This window comes from Centroberyx affinis, unplaced genomic scaffold (assembly GCF_046629955.1).
Source record: "Centroberyx affinis isolate AG114_WGS23_722 - 3 ecotype Tasmania unplaced genomic scaffold, CSIRO-AGI_Caff_v1 ptg002177l_1, whole genome shotgun sequence".
Classification (NCBI taxonomy): Eukaryota; Metazoa; Chordata; class Actinopteri; order Beryciformes; family Berycidae; genus Centroberyx; species Centroberyx affinis.
Window position 1 is genome coordinate 227,232 of NW_027280485.1, and position 17,967 is coordinate 245,198.

General features: G+C 40.3%; 1 protein-coding gene across 1 annotated transcript; it reads right to left on the minus strand.

Annotated features, from left to right (window-relative positions):
• Positions 1-8,639: 8,639 nt before the first annotated feature.
• On the minus strand, positions 8,640-9,842 carry LOC139654957 (relaxin-3 receptor 1-like). The gene has a single exon (XM_071532232.1). It carries the CDS (start codon positions 9,840-9,842, stop codon positions 8,640-8,642), a length of 1,203 nt encoding a protein of 400 aa, XP_071388333.1.
• Positions 9,843-17,967: the final 8,125 nt, after the last annotated feature.

A 17,967-nucleotide genomic window follows, 5' to 3' on the forward strand; every position in this document is an offset into this window, starting at 1 on the left:
CATCCTATTCTAAAAAGCTGGAAAACTGTGTTCAGAATAAGTTATGGGTTAGAAAGCTCAGTATTATCTGTGTCAGTATAATTTGACTAAATGCAGCAATCCTGTTTTCAGTTTTAAAGATGAGAGGTAACTGATGTAATACCGGCATCTGGCTTTGACCTTACGCTCCAAGCAGAGTTGCGGTGGATAACTGCAAAAATCCGCAAATCTGTTCTGTAACCAATATTAATGATATTACTTCTCACACAAATATAAGTTGACGTTTAAATTTTAATGAACGCATTCAAGGTCATTTTAAATGGACACATTCATGGATGCTGATCATTATGATGTTTATGTTTTTTTTTTTTTGGGCACTGTCGTGAATTTGGTGATCAATCAACACATTTTGGTCAATAATTAACCTTCTTAATGAACCTGCCTCCCCAATATAAACCCTAACCTTTCTCAGAACATTAACATAATCACCATCTGTGCAGTGATGGACCTCATATTGACTTAAATATTCTGTCAACACCTCTGTTCATCATGCATAAATATAGGGCCCAGAGTAATGTAGAGCACTAACAGGTATCAAGCCAAAGCCATTATATATTCAGTTATCTATGAATTATTGAGGCATCTGCGTTTCTTGAACGATTTGAATGCCCCAAATTCCAATGGTGCTAGCATACACATTAAATAGGTCAACATTTTCTAAATACTTTGGCAACAAAGTATAACACACAGTTCTGAGAAACATGTCAGCGTTTGCAGGTGGCAGACTTAAGACAGTGTATGGCAGTTTCTTATAAAGGAAATTTCTTATAGAGTTTTGCAGACAGACAGAAATTGTTGCTTTCTTTGTAACCTTGCATGATCCAGTGTGTAAACATTCCATTGCCATTATTGCTGACAATTTGTCTTATTGAAAAGAGCATGCTCTAGCCTTTACACTTGCACTGTGTGTGTGCGTGTGCGTGTGTGTGTGTGTGTGTGTGTGTCTGTGTCGTGCTAGAATTTTCAAATACTAAGCCTTGACCTTGATCATTTACATCTTCATAATGTGTGTTAGATTTTGTTGACACATAAATTATCATTATTGATAATGGAAAGAGAGGTGCCAGAACATCAATCAGCAACATTATGTCTCTGTACATCTAAGTTCTTAGGTTTCACATCTCAGATCATATTGAGAAAAAGGCCCAAAGTTACACAATATTTTTGGTTCTTGAAGGACATAGTTTGAAATAGATTTCTAGCCTAATTTTGATAAAATTATGTCATTTTATTTTGAATGATAATTTTTTTTTTTCATCACAGTTGCTCGGTGGCTTTGCTGGTTCTAGTTCAGGGTTCTTGAAATAGTTCAGAACCCTAAGGATTCTTCAGTTGCAGGGTGATTTCAAAATAGATTTTTTCAGCTATGCTGCACCAAGTCACTAGCTTTTCATTTGCAAAAGTGGAATAGTTACAGACCACTGCTGCTCACTTATTACAATATGTGTGAATAGGAGCACTGACCTATAGTAAATCATCACCATCACCATCATTGTCATCATCATAATTGCCAGCAGCAGCAGCAGCAATGGCTGATAATTATGATCATTTGTTCTCATTTTAAAAAAGGCTAATTGTGGACATTTAAATCATGCATTCAATATGATGATATAATTACTGTTATCCCAGTGTTACAAACTAATAATATAATTAATGCAAGAAAAACAAATGTTTTTTCTCCAGTGTGATCACTTTTAACACCTGTTGAGTAGTATTCAGTGACACCAACATCTTCCAACTGCTGCATGATAGGGACAAGAAATGACAAGATGTCAGAAATCAACATTTATGTGCCTTGTCAGCCATACCTGACCTCCAGGCATGTGAGGTTGGGCTGTGCTGCTTCCAACCATCTCCTCAGCTGAGCCTGGTGTGTGCGATAACGATAGCCACTGACACGGATGACAGCACCTGCCCTGTTTTGGCCTGGTGTATGCAAAGCTTTCTTTGCCTTGACCAGCCTGATCCCAGCTTCATTACATGGCAAGAGAGAAGAGATAAGGTATGAAACACTGGCTGGTATTTTAGCTGATCTATTGTCCCCCAAGGCTGGACAAGATCACTGTCTGAGCTGGGGCAGTAAGGAAAGGTCAGCAAAACTGAGGAGCTGATGCAATTAACAGAAAAATACTTTTTGTAAAGTGAAAGCAGATCACTGGGAATACATGAGTCTGATGCTGGATGATATTGTGATGGTGTTGTGATTCAAGCAGTGGCAGTCAGACCAGCATCATTTTAAAATCTTAGACCCATCTCCACTTTGCATCTATTGTCTTAATAATAAAAAGTATTCTACTGAGCCTAAAGCTTACTCCCTATCTCCCCCTACCCCAGCCATTGTCCTATAACGTGTGTCGCTATTTTAAAAATGTGTTCAGTAGAGCACAGACCTCTGCCATGCACACCCCGCAACCTTTTGATATCACCTTTTGGTATCACCTTTTGGTGATATGCCATGCCCACCACCACACCCCCTTTTGGCCAATTGACATGAAAGGTTAACCAGTTCTTCCTTGGCCCATAACCAACCTTCATACCAAGTTTTGTGCAATCCGTACACAACTTTTTGAGATATTCTGCTAACAGACAGATGGACGGACACAGACGGGGGCGAAAACATTACCTCCTTGGCGGAGGTAATAATTAATAAAATACATAAAATAAAGTTGAATAAAAAAAAATAAAAAAAAATAGAAATAAAAGGCAATACAAGAGATAAACAGATACAGCTAGAAAACAAACAGAGATACAACTAAAAACAGATGGAACTTTACATAAAAGTGTGCGCTGAACCACATGAAAGCCCAGACAATACAAGTTGTCCCCAAAAGAGACAGTAATAAATAACTAAATAAGTAAAAAACAAGTCATGAAACGACACAATTACAAAATGAAAGATAAAATGGAGATACAAGTATAAGGCGCGTTTTGCGTAAAAGCCTGTGTATAGAAGTGTGTTTTTAGAAGGGATTTAAAAGAACTCCATAACCTACCTCTAGGGGTCTCAGGTTCACAAAGGAGTTTCTTGACACTGGCTTATTTCCCCAGGGGACAATATAAATCTGGGGTCTTGAATATTATCTCTCTATGCAGCCTGCAGTGTATAGGTACCCTGCTGGGTTCAAAGCTATTGAGACACTTGAGTAACTCAGAAGAAGAAAAAGAAGCATCAGCGGGATTGATGAACATATTATTATCCGTCTGCTCTTTTGGTTGCGGTGCTAAATAGTGTACGAAACATGTTGTGAAGTAAAGCGTTGTGAAGTAGTGCTTGAAGCCAGATGACTGGCGATGTATTTGTGCTTCCCCTCTCTCACTCTTATTGTTGTTGGCTCTCATCTTTGTTGATCTCAGACATTGAACAAGCTTTATTTTCAAGTTTCTGTCTGGGCGGCAGCAAAATAAGTGGGCTAAGTTTGCGTGCTGAAAAATGGTTTTGATGTAATTTCTCCCTTAGATCCAAGCCAGGAAGCAAACACACAGGGGGGTGAGAAACTATCAGGCAGAAGTACTGGTGCTGGGTGAATCGTGGAATGTAAGATGCAGTGAGTTTGCTTGTGGGGTCATTAACAAAGCAGGAAGTTGGAGAGTCTGGATCTGGAGAGAGACTGCTTCTAATACTTAGTGCTCAAGGTAGCCCTCACTACGCCTCTTGGTCAGAGAGATAAGCACTCTGTTGCTTTGGGAAAGTAAATTGAATTCCATCATGGACTTTTGAAGATATGGGCGTGACTCTGCCAATAGATATGACCAGAAAAAATGGTGCCCCATTTAGATTAGTTGATTGAAAATAGTCACTCTCGAAAAAGTGCAAATAATTCTGGGAAATGGAAACAACTCCCACAGAGAGAATGGTGCTGCTGTGAATGACTTAGCAGTTCTGACCCAGGACAGGAGTGTGTTGTTATTGACAGAAATGCTAATAAGTAGGAGATTAAAATGTGGGCCTCTGATTTTGAATGGATAGATATGACTATAGTAGGAGGACACAAAGAGAGAGAAAACTTGAAAAGGATGAAAGAAACAAAAAAAAGTATAACCAGAGGCAAACCGAGGTGTATTACATCAGTGTATGGGAGATGTGTGTTTGTGCATACACACTGACACTGGCATGATTGAGGGTGCGTGTGCTGTCACTAGCCTCATTTGTTTTCAAGCATTGTATAACCCTCCTGTCCTCCTTTCCTTCTCCTGCATATGTGATAGCCACATCTCTTAGATCGTTCATAGGCAAATGTTTAACGCCCCGCATGTATATATAATCTATTAATCTGCGTGTGGTATCTTTCACCTCAGGAGCTTTTGATCGAAACTAAGTGCTCTGTACCTCACCTAGTTCTAAGTAATCCCATATAGAGTTGAAAAAGTCAAATCTACCTCTGCCGAGTGCCACGCGTCAGGCTAATGAGGGATAATTAAATATTCCAGAGCAGTAAGGTGTCGTCAGACTATCATTAGGCCTTAGAGAAAGGTCAGCGCCAGGGGTGTCGCGCAACCTTCTACTGCCGCTTCCTGTCCCAGGGGAAACTTGGATGAGTATCGATCAAACAGCGCGCTGTGAATGAGAGTCGGGGCAGGGTGCATGTTGATAAATCTATTAGATCCTAGTTAAAACGAAATGAGCTCCCTCAGGACAACGCAATGAGCGGGATTTGGTCCTAATCGAATACTCTCATAAGAGAAGGAGAGAGAGAGCGAGCAAAATAGAATCACTCAGTTCTTTGAATTACAGCCAGGGCAAAATGTAATAGAACCGATAATGGAACACGACAATACTGTAATAAAGTAAGAGCTCAAAGTCCTTCATGAGTTTTCTGGGAGTCAGCCAATTCTCCATTTACTGGCCTCCAGGTATCTTTCCACTTTCATTGTTAGAGGTTTTAGAACCCGTCATATTATTGCTGCATCTCCCTAGCCGTCTTCCAGGTTGACTACAACATTACATTTACTTGTTTGAAATTAAAAGTTATTGGCAGGTGTTTGGTTGCCCCTGACTTATTGTTGTTCAATCTAAATCTATTCTCTTACTCAGTCCAACTGTACTTATGTAGACAATTTTTCCGAGACATTGCAGAAAGATATATGGAGGGTATGAAGTTACATCCTGAGGATGTGACCAAACTGGGCCAGTGAGGGCAGAGAGAACCGTATGAAACAAATCGATTTTGTGCTTGTGGCTACCCATGCAAAAAACAGAAAATGGCAAATTATAGGTCAGGTGTAATAAAAAAAGGCAAAAACAAATGTTGCATCCTGTTTTTCTCTTGTCCTGCAGCCTGAAGATAACACTTATCTAGCGTAACACATAAAAGCTAAAAAGCTCCTCTCTACATGGCACTTGTTCATTATCGTTTTATGAGCTTTGCATGCTGGGTTCTCATTGCGGGCCATTTGGCTCTTGGCCAGGAAGCCTACCAGTTGTTTTTGGAATACGGCTAATGCTGAACCGATTTCCCTGGATTGCCCAGCAGGAGTTAGAGAACACACCCACTGAATCTGCAAATCTCAGTCGTGCCAGGCATGGGTAATTACAGAAGTGATCCTACACAGTGAAAGTGAAAACAATGGATATGATCTTGATTTGATGCCAGTATTTTTTCATAAGAACCACCCAGCCGTGCAAAGCATCCAGATGTTAACATCTGCTCTTGCCAGGTCAGACAGTGGGTCGGCACTGCGTCATGATCGACTGAACAAAATCAAGCCAGGAGGCTGCCCTCTTTACACACCTAGCCCACTGCACCAGCAGGGTGTAACACCATCAAGGACAAGCTGTGTGCAAAGGGTAAATTAAAATGACTGAAATGCCCACTAACCAATCTTATTTTAGCATCCATATTTGCTGCTTTCCATTAATGAAAGTCTTGAGATTCAGAGCCATCAGTGTCATGACATGAGATACTACATTACTCTGCTTTACTCTACACTGCTTTTAGGGGATTTTGGGGACAAGAATTGAATCTAGTCCGAATCTATTCTGATTGACGTCAATAATAAAGCATGGCACTGACTGTAGGTATTGCAGAACTAAGGAATATTTAGCCAGTCACTAACCACAGGAATTCTATACTCAGAGTAATATTTAGCATAGGCAAAAATGTTGGAAAGAAATTTTATAGCAAATTCAGTATCACCCTTTAAATTTCTTTGTAGAACACAGTTCCATAGACAGGCATATAATGTTTTAATGAGTTTTTATATTCAATTGTTCAAGTTTTGTGTTGAGGATTCTTTGGTTTGACTGTGCTGTATGTATGTATTTTTTCAACTATTCACATATAGGAATTATATCAAAGTTATTATTAATCCATAGTAACAACATAAGCGAATGAAATTCCCACTTGATCAAAGAAGATTTAGAAAAGCTATTGCCTCTGACAGCCATTACTGTTAACAACAGTGCTTCTGTTGGCACCTTTGTTCATAGATTATCTTTGTGTAGGGCAGTGCTGATGTTAGTGATTGAAGACGTGCTGCATAAACACAGAATGAGAAAATGAAATTGCATTAATAGCAGGTCTTAGGTGCTGTCTCTATCCTCATGTGCCTTCCTGTCAGTATATGGCTGTTTAACAGCAACATTAGTGCCACTTTATCTTTCAGACTTCCGGCGGCTCGGCTGCCTCATACATCTCCTCATGTTAGTGCTCTGAATTCTAACTTGGCATGGCCCAATTATTCCAAATAGTTCAAGTTCAGGGCTTTTATTTATTTATCTTTACATCATTTCACTTAGACTGTGTTCATCAATATAATTTTCCACTGAAACATCACACAGATATTATGTATATTATAAGATAGTGGTTATGGTTACAGTCATGATAAAATACAGAGACAACACAATCACAGAAAATCATATCATCACATTAGTATTACTGTAGTGCTTCTGCAATTTGACTGTGGCATTTGATGGAGAATGAATATCTGTTGGCTTCAGTATACTGTCCATTGAGGAGTATTTAATTTTTATGAATGGCCTGTCTTATATGATATGTTTATTTAATAAGCTTCAAAGATACATGAATCTGCAAATATAATGTGAGTTATAAAACATTCATTTTGTAGCTCAGCCTGAAACATGTACAGCTATGGGACAACTGCACCCTTGTATGAATATGTGTGTGTGTGCATGAATATATAAATAAATATTCTATTTGTGTGTGTACAGTATGTATGCTCATGATGGCAGTGAGAGAATCATTGCAGAGAATTGTAAATCTCATCTCCAATCATCTCAACCCTCCAACCTCACGTTTTCCCAAGGAAAGGAACTTTCAATAACTTATGTATATATTTATTAATTATAGAGAACCCTTTGATACATTACTTCCTATTGTTTCTCCTTTAACAGATAATGGATTTGAAACTTGATTTACGTTCTTATAATATCAATTTAATTTTTTGTGTTTAATTTTTATTGTTTCACCATTTCAGGCAGGGTCTTCATGCCCACCTGTTCCCCATGACAATGCAAGAAAAAAACTATTATGCTATTCTTTGTTCCTAGCAAGAGAAGTTACACACACTGTACAGCGCTTTGCCTTGACATTTTTTCAAGTCAATATGTATTTTCAACAGGTAGGTATTCTATGCACCAGGGAGCTTTTCAATTCCTTCGCTCTTAACGTTTTTCGACCTTGTCATTTATATGTAAAGTACAGCAAATACTACTATGCACAGCTGGCCTACATTTTTTAACCACATCAGCTGTGGATGTTCATGTTTCATTTTTTCCAGTTTGCTTATATGAAACAATGCACACAAGATTGGGGCAGCATTGCACCAAATGAACAAACACAAACAAACACAGCAACTATAGCCAGCACACTGGGATACCTCCCCATTATTGATATTCTATTCATGTTTCTGTATTTTCTATATTTACCTTTACTTTTATTTTATTGAATCTTAGTCAGTCTCTCATCAATTCACAATCTCATAAATAAAGACTAGAAAGGGCTATCCCTAAAGAACTCATATCGATAGTGTTGTGGTTGGTAGTTTTCAGCCTTTGGTGAGTGACAATATAAAAAGGATGATTCATCCCACTCATGATGGAGATTATATGGCAAATGTTAATTGAGGTTTACTGTGTGAATTAACTGAACTAATTCCAGACAAGTCTCTGAGAGAGGAGTGCTGGACCTATGTAGGTCTCATTCATGACTGACATTGTTACATATTCATGACAAATAATCAGAGAGCAATACAAGTATCGCCTGTCAAAGGCAGAGAGAGTGAGACATGGAGAGAGAGAGCGAGAAAGAGAGAGAAAGAGAACGAGAAAGAGAGAGAGAGAGAGAGAGAGAGAGAGAGAGAGAGAGAGAGAGAGAGAGAGAGACATTGTCTAACAAGGAAAAACATTTGCCGCAGAGTAAATCTGGGAGCGCACAGCGAAACTGGGGCACATCCCACTGGGAAGTCATTCATGATTATGATCCTTCTGTCAAGCAAAAAGATGACGTATTTTTCTCTGTTGACGGGGGAGAGATGAATTACACCTGCATGATAAACAACTGCACGTCAATAGTTTCACTCAGTGAGTCCGTCAGTCAGTCATTCACTCCTTCCGTTCCTCCCTCAGTTAGCCAATCGTCCAGTCAAACATCCATTTGGACCAACACCGTGACAGGCGGGGCCTCAGCCACTTTGGCCTTGCGAGGCAGCAGGTGAGTCAAGCTCCTGAAGGATGGCGTGGCGTGGAGCAGGAGCTCCTTCAGACCTGCCCGAAACTCCTGGCGGATCAAACAGTAGAGCACGGGGTTGAGGCAGCTATTGGTGTGTGCCAAACATACGGTCAGGGGGAAGGCATAGGCCTGCGCATTGTAGAATGCATTGCTGAAGGGCACAAGGTCAAATTTAATGAGGACTCCCCACAGCGTCAGCGCCTGATTGGGAAGCCAGCACAGAAAGAATGACAGAACCACAATGGTGACGGACTTGGTGACTTTGGAACAGCGCTTGTGCCGGCCCTGCTCGGTCTCCGGACAGGCGGCCCCGGTGATGCGTCGGCTGAGGACGAAGCGCAGCAACAGCAGGTAGCAGACAGTGATAATTACCAGAGGAATAAGGAAGCCCAGCAGGACCTTTTGCAGCTGGTACAGCCCCAGAAGAAGCTGAGGATCCCAGCTGCCCGAGTCTGGGAAGCGCACCAGGCACAGCTCTTCGTCTGACACCTGGGCGCTAGTGGAGTAGATGGCGTGGGGCAATGTGGCCAACAGAGACACGGCCCAGATGCCCAGGCTGGTCCACTTGGCCCTGGTGGCTGCTACCCGCCGGCTGTGCATCTTCAGCGCAGAGGAGATGGAGTAGTAGCGTGCCACGCTCATAGCCGTGAGGAAGAAGACGCTGGCGTACATGTTCATGGTGGTGACGGAGCTTATGATCTTACACATCACGCGGCCAAACGGCCAGCGGAAGTCCATCGCTGTGTCCACCGCCCAGAACGGCAGAGTCAGAACAAACTGCAAGTCGGTGACAGCCAATCCCATCACAAAGCAATTGATGGACGATTGCTTCTGCCTGTGGCGTGAGTGTAGCAGGTACAGAGCCAGTGAGTTCCCTACCAGTCCTAGTGCACAGACTATAGAGTAGACACATGCAATCATCACCCGCACCACTATGCTAGAGCCGTCTCCCTGCAATTCCAGGATTGATTCCTTGGAGAGGAGTTGCAGCCAGCAGTGCAGTGACAGATTGCCGGTGGAACCTCCGCTACAGTTTCCAGCGTTGTCCTCTTGCAGTATCTGCTGCTCACATAGCTCTGGAGCCAGGGTTTGAACTCCACTCTCATTCAGCTGCATGGCTGGGTTCTCTCACTCACACATCACCTCACGCAGCAAAGTTAGAGATGCATGTGTAAAGAAATAAGAGAGCGGCTCTGAGAGAGAAAAAGCTTGTGTTGATGGCATTTTAAACATTCCTGGTCTTTCTCTAATCTTGGCAAAAATTTCTGCTTTTCTACATCATGTTGTCCCCCACAGCGCTATAGAACGCCTATCCTCCGCCACGATTATCCCTCTCTCTCTCTCTCTTTCTCTCCCCCTCTCCATCTCTTACTTCTCACATCTCTGAAGCGCGCCACATTCTTTTATATGTTCCACGTGAGCGCGCAAAGCACAGTCTCGCAGTCGACGCTCTTCTCCTCACCAGCCAGATGATTGGACGAGACCGAATCCACACCAGGCAGCCACATCAAAGTCTCTCAGCATGTCCATCACGGGTGAAGCTGAATGTATTTTGACACGACCGACAGCTCCGAGATAATCATGTTTGTGCTGTGTCGGTTTCAGTAAAGGGGGCTTTGGAGACCTGGAGACAATGGTATGCGTAAAATATGCAAAGGTTCGGGGAGGATGTTTGTGCTGAATACACCGGCCGTTCATGAGCAGTCTCCCGTCACTTTCACCCGTTGCCATTCGGAGCAGCTCATTTCAGCTCATTGCAACGCATAGCTTTACCGCTCAATGCGTTTGTTTCTGTATTTCCTTCCCTAGCAGTTGTAATGACTCACCCGATGTCTAAAGGAACAAGTAAACGACCTTGAGTTACACCTAGATGTTCTCACTCCACACGCCGTCATGAATATATAAAACTATCGTAGCCTACTCTGTTGTTGGCCAAATGGAGACGGAGAAGGAGTTGAATGGGCTATTGGAGGAGACGGATCAAGGACGCACTGCACAATGGGACTTTCAGTAACCCTCTAATACTGTCGCTAGGGAGCATTTTATTTGCTATATTAAAAAAAACAAACAGGACATTTTTACACGTATTCCATAATGGCATTCCGACTGCAGACAAGAAAGGATTTTATGACATTTCAACAGGATAAAGTCATCTGGCATATTCATTTCGGGAGGTGATGCGGTTTTGACAAATCCCCTGGCTGTTGCAACTTTTAAAGGGGAAATGAAACGGGGTCATGAGTGGCACTGCTTTGCAATTTTAAATGTACCAGGAATGTGAAAACTTCTACTTAAAGGGACACTTCATCCAAAAAATAAAGTTGATACAGCTTATGATATATATTATCTCACACATATGCCAACAACACAAAAATTGCCCAACTGTCTTTTGCTTTTAATAAGGATTCTTGGGAATTAATTTTCCCACTGACTAGTGTCAACTGGAGGACTCTGAACCCTATTTTAAGTAAAATCCCATGAAATTATGCTGATAAAAATAGGCCCAAAGCCTCAGTAAGGGATGTAGTCCAAATTAGATCATTTCCACATTAAGTTGTTTTAGCCTATATATTCAGGAGTGAATAGAAACTGTAATCGCAAAGCTCTAGAACAAAATAAACTAAAGATCATGGCAAAAAATGTTCATGGGCGAATTAATCACATGCAAAGTGGGGACAAAATATTGAAGTTAAAAGGAGATTGATTACAAAATGCTCTCTGCTTCAGAATGGCCAAAATCAAGGAGAATAGAAAAAACATATTTGGCATCATACTATTTACTATTACTATACCATAATTACTATTATACTCCTTACATTCATGTTAAAATGATTATCTTATGTCAACTCTTACTCAACCTGTGGTTTCTCAATTTTTGGTATATCCACTTACAGAAATAATATCCTAGGTCCTCCATCTACATGCTGTAAAGGTTGCAAAATAACAGCATGGTAATCAAAATTCACTGTTTCTTCAGTCCCGGCTGGCTGCCAGCTGGCTGCAGGGTGGAAACGTGGGCTGTGGCACCTGTTGTAGTCTGTGTCATATTTTCCAATGGCAAAGTTGTGGTACTGTTCAAGATAACAACAGAGACAGTTCTAAACTAAACACAGTGGTCCGCTCAGACTGTAGAATAAACAAGTAACACGCATTAGAGGTGCATCACCCTGGTTGGGTTGCCAGTCCTCCTGAAACGGACCAGGAGTCTCCTGGAGTCTCAGTCCCCCCCGGGTGAAAGTAATCCCTCCCAGGAAGTTTTTGACCAAATTGAAAAGACTTGACTGGATGAAAAAATAAATCCTGTACTGTGTTAATCCGTTATGACTCAGGTCTTGTCATCTTAAAAATACCTAAACCAGCCATATGCAAAACACTGGAAGTATGCCCGGTTTAATGTTCTGAGTGTTAATATCTGTTGAAGTAGAATAACACTGCTCAGCCTACTTATTAGGCACCTGGCATTTCAGAAGTTGAATAACAAATTACTTTTCATCTACTCAAAGTTATTTTGCAGCCGTGAAGGACACCTCACATTAACTCTGCGATCAAAATGTAGATAAAGCCATCAGCAATTATTAGGGCTGTTGGAAAGCAGACTATTTAGCACTTCAGAAAATAATATACCTTTTGTTTCTCTTTGCCCCTGGCTTGTGTAACTTTTTTTGTTGTGTTACTGGTGATACTACAGACTGTGAGGTCATCCTTGTCTGCTTGACCTGTTGATTGATAAAACATCTGAGTGAAAGAATGACTGAATGACTGAATGAATGCATGACTGACTGAATGAATGAATGAATGAATGAATGAATGAATGCATGACTGAATGAATGAATGGAGAAGGTTTTATAACTGTGTGGCTGGAGCACTGAATGTCTCCTGGAATGAATGAGTGAATGACTCAACATCTTGTCGAAATGGGCTCAGTGATAAATGCAAACTGAATGTTGATAGAGATATTTTTGGTTGCATAACAGTCTCACATATGGGTGCATGGTTACCACGTCACGCAGTTGGCCTCTGGCAACATCGTCAGACAGACCTTGAGAGCGATTAGTATTCCAGGGTGGAAGTGCGGAACAATTTCACATTGTCATCTGTTTGGCTAATATTTGGTATAGACGAAACTCTGCAGACACAATTCTGCTGTCAGACACTCATCTATAACCAAACACCTCGGCATCAGTTCAAAGTGATGCGGGGACAATTTAAATGCATGCTTTCCCAGACTGTAGCCACAAATCTGAAGCACAGGTAAATAACTCCTTTGATTCTCGCCTTCCCTCAGGCCGTGCAGAGGGAATATCAGCCTCATTTTAGCCTCTTTACACTGGCTGCCTAATTACAATTACTCTTGTTTCTGTAATTGAGTAGCTTTTTTGTTTGTGCAATTGTACTTTTTGAGCATTTTTGGAAATTGGTAAGTATGTTTTGACTGAAGTATTCCACTACATTTTAAACCACATCTATTACAAAGTACACATTTTGTAGTTTTTTCATAACTAAGGCATCAGAAGCATCGTAAACTGTGGAATTGGGAGTGAACAGTCAGCCATCTGAGAAGAGAAGAGAAGAGAAGAGAAGAGTAATCTGGCTTTATTTTATTTTGTGAATTTCTTTTTTACCCAGTTAAAAGAATCTAGATTGAACTCTGTCTTCTTAGCCTTTTGGAAAGGCATAGAAAAGATCACATCTAACATTCTCTTTGGTAAAAAGTAATGCTACTTGAGTAGGATATTTTGGTACTTTTTCCACCCCTGCTTTTAAGGCCAAGCTTGTGTCCCTAGTTATATTTCTGGTCTGCTTTCTCCCTGTGAGCCCGATCGCTGCCTGAGATTGTCTAACAGGGATCTTTTGTTTTTTCCCATGGTCCAGGCTTGTTACTAAAGGTGACTGATCCTTTACGGTAATGGCCCCTGCACTCTGGAACAACTTTGGAAACAACAACTGTGGTGTCATTTAAAAAATTCCAGAAAAAGCACTTGTATGTTGAGGCATTTTGTATGATTCTAATGATGCTGTCATTATGCCGTTTTGTTTGTCCACTGCACTGTGTTTTGCTTTTCTTTGTTTTGTTGTCTTCGCATTTGGCTTTCTTGACTTTTTCGGTTAATATTTTTCTGGGAAGCACTTAAATCTCTGTATTTTGAAAATACTGTATATGAACGGGGAGTTTGGAAGGTTTGGAAGTCATGCACCATTAGTTCAGACTGACAAAATCTGTATCTTCTTTTAAATCACTGCACATTTTGAAGACTTGCTTTTAATTAATGAAACTTTTTATGACTCTTGCCCTCACATGTGCCTTGTCTTGTTGTTAATGCTTTTGTTGTTCATTTTCTGTTTTTATCATTTGAAAAACACTTTTAACAGTGTTTTGAAAGGTGCTTTATATGCCTAAGTTTATTATTATAATTATTATTATTATTGCAATTCTCTAAATTGTCTAATTCTGTTTAATAATTTGACAAGGGTAATACAACAAAAATCAGTTTCCATTGATATGAAGTACCTTTAAGTCTCATGTTTGAGTTCCTCACCATATAATTCTGCTGGTATCGTACTGAGTTGAGTGCTGTTAGCATATAAAGACTGAGGGCCTGTGTGACATTGTTACATGGAGCTTGTTTAGGTGCAGTGTGAGTCTGGTGTGGAGTGACCCACTCTGATGTGACACAGTGTAACCGGGCACTGAAACCTTAATTTTGTTTGCACAGTGGGTGTTTGTGTGTGGGTGTGTGTTGACTTGCTTGTCATGCTGTATCTGAGTTGATTGAAGTGAGGTGTAACTCCCTTCATTTTAATGTTTACTTTGTCCCCTGGAAAACTAAACTTCTCCTCTATCTGTAGTTTATACTCAACTATGAACATATTCAAAAGATCAACTCAATACTGATTTAATAAACCTACAGCAATTTGTGGCTCTGACATGACAATAAATATAAACATACGATATACATAGTATTGCTGAAAAGAACCAGCAAGAAAAAGTAAGTTTAAAAAGACTATAAATTAGAAAATCCTGCATGGATTTGCATTTCATTGACCCAAAAATAACTTGAAGTGCTGGAAACTTTAGGTCAGTACAAAGAAATTGGTGTAAGATGCTTTGAACATTAACATGTAGGTAGATGCAAATCAGCTTTCCTTGGACACAGCTTTCACCAACCAGTCAAAACCTATGCTCTCACTTGTCTCAACAGGGGAAGAGCTGTAAATATGGTGTGTTGTGAGCTTACTTCTATAAGTCTAAGAGGGTATGTGTACGACGTACAAATTAAGTCTGACTTGCCAAACATCCCTTATATGGTAACCAGAGCCAAAGCTGATTTAGAGTGCTTCCTACTCACCACCAGGTGTGTAGCCTTGCAACATTTTACAGTAGTTATCTTGCCTACAGTTCTGCCATGGTGATCAGAAGTAATCTTACTGACTCTCTGACATCTTAAAGCTGTACGCGCCTTCAAACCTGATTTAAAATGCTTCACACTTACAGACAGGTGTGAGCTCTTACAGCAACTGTCAGTCCTACCTCGGCAAAAAATCATCTGTCAGAGGTAATTTTCCTTCTTTCCACACAAATGCGGGCAAGATAACGACTGTGTATCCTATAAAGCACAAACTGCCTGTGGAAAAAAAGCACTCCAAACATGTTACATTGCTCATGATATTCTAGCAGCTTGCTGTTGAGATAATTTGGGTTTTACTTGTTTGGTGGTGCAATAGTTGCACAGTATTTGGTTCACCCTTGCTGATTTTTCAATCTGTCAAGTGTAACGCGCAAGCCAAACTAGGCCTGTGTGTGCATATAAAATAACATCACATTGATGTTATTTTATGAAGTTAAAGTGATTTTAATTTTTTAACACACAAAACCCCCCCCCCCAAGAAAAAGGGTTTGAAATACAGCACTACTATGTATTTTGCTTTTCAGAGGGCATCTTCTTTGCTTAGCTTCTTCATAGGGTAAGAGTACACAAATACATACAAATTAATGCATGGATTAATGTATCTATCAATATTAATGTATCTACAATTCCAATCTATGAATTATATGACTAGACTTGAGGGGGTTAACTTATGATTCATCAGGCATATGTTTTTGGATGAGCCCAGTGATGTCTGCAATTGTGTACCCCACACTGAAAGATGTAATTAAGCTGTACACCACACTTACAGCTATGCACAAATATTGACTGCAGAGAGCTCAGGTTGTGCAGCGACAGTGGAGTTGATCTGTGAAGGCACCTACCTGCATAGTGCATGAAGAGAGGAATCAGGTTCTCTATTCCTGTGTCTTCTGGTTTGTAAATTCATATTCACTGATCTATTTCTATGTCTTGTAAACTGGGTTTATAGCCCATTTGATCCCCCAGTTAACTCATACATAATTGAATCTGATAGTTTACACCATTAATTTTTGCCAAATAATAATGTACAAAGATATTAAGTCACCACACTAACTAATGGTCTAATGGTGACCAAGGTATGACTCACTGATTTGTTAATGTAGAGCCTCGGGAATGCCTGATAGTTCAGTTCATACATTATTTCATGCATTCATTCATGTTGCATTGGTTAATGCAGTAATTGATATTTAGTTGTGTACCCTTATTACAAAGTAATAATTGTTAAGTAGAAAAATGGTAGGTAGATTATGGTAACCCCACTATAAATATACCAATGTGAAATAATAATTAGCCTAGGGTTAGGAGCCCACTTTCAAGGAATGCACATAGACGTAGGACTGGTGCAATGCAAAAATGGCTTATTTGTTTTACTGGCTAACCAGAAAATGTATTTCAAACAGACAGTTAATCTATAGGGCAGTGACATTGATACTGTACTTTCCTGTGCTGTGTGCCTTAGGTCTTACAGACAGCAAGATTGCCCAAGATTGATATTTGGACAACTTACACCATATAGCACAGATGGAGGTGAGTGACATTAACAATAGTGCAGGTATTCATACCAGAATCGGTATTGTGACCATTAAGGTTAATCTTATTCAGCTGCAGAATGAGCTCAGCTGCAAGCCATCAGCCATCAGTAAACAGACACTTTACTTGATCCATATACTTATGCTGTAAGTATCCTGTTATCTGAATATATCCCATGTGGTTTGCTGTTAGCGATCAGATTGACTGTGTATGTATGTCACACATTTTGAGGAGACACAGTGTGCACATACAGAAATCTAGGTTCTGCCCAGCCCAATATTCACAATTTTAGAAAAATACTAGACTAGAGCATGTGTCTAAAAACAAAAAAAAAAAGACAAGGGGGAAAAAAAACTGAAATTGCTACAAATCAGCTTGAACCTTTTCTCCACTCTTCTCAAATGTAATAAGATATTGATTAAACTCCGAGCTCCAGTCGGCGGTTGGGTGTTTTAATTCCCTCGTTCTCACTCTCAAATTAGAAAACAATTTTGTTAATAGCAAAGTTTGAAGCTGCTCAGGAATCTCCCACCAGAGAGGTAACACAAGTTTATCTGGGTTAGCTTCACACCTTGAAAGAGAAAGCCCATTTGTAGATTAAAAAAGTAGAATAAGGGCTCTCTTTGATGAACCCTTTCTCCTACCATTTCCCGTCTCTCCTTCATGACTAAACCAAACTCAGTGGGAGACAGTCTATGTGTATAGGCTCCTGGCTCCAGTGGGATTTGGTTAATCAAAGCAGTGGATTATAGTGCTGATTTGATACATTGGTGGCCAAGAGACTCTCTCCCTGATTAAAGACAAACAAGATTGACTCAACTAAAGGAGGACAGGAGAGAGGAGAGCAGAGATAAGGAGATGAGTCCGCCAGCTCAGGAATCACGAGTTAATGTTGCTATATATCACACTGTGTATTTACAGGCACAGGAAAGAGGAAAATGCTTATTATTTTCATACAATATAGCTGAGGTTTACATGAAAACACATTATTTACTACAGTTTCACAGGACAATCCTCTGCTTTACTTTGTGGTTTGATGGTTGCATACACTCATTAATATGCAAATCTGGAACTTCAGCCAGTAATAAATGAAGGTAACAATGAATAGTTTTTGCAGTGATTGAAATGATGAAACCCTACGGCCACACAGGTAATCCTTCAGCAGTCACACCTGTTAGTAAGAGAAATCTGAGATTACGATGTCCATTAGAAATGTAATGTCGGGGTGAGAGTGAGAGCGAATCTCCAGTCATCTGTACCATCTGTAAAACTACTAAGCTAAACTATCTGACTGAAAGAGTCTG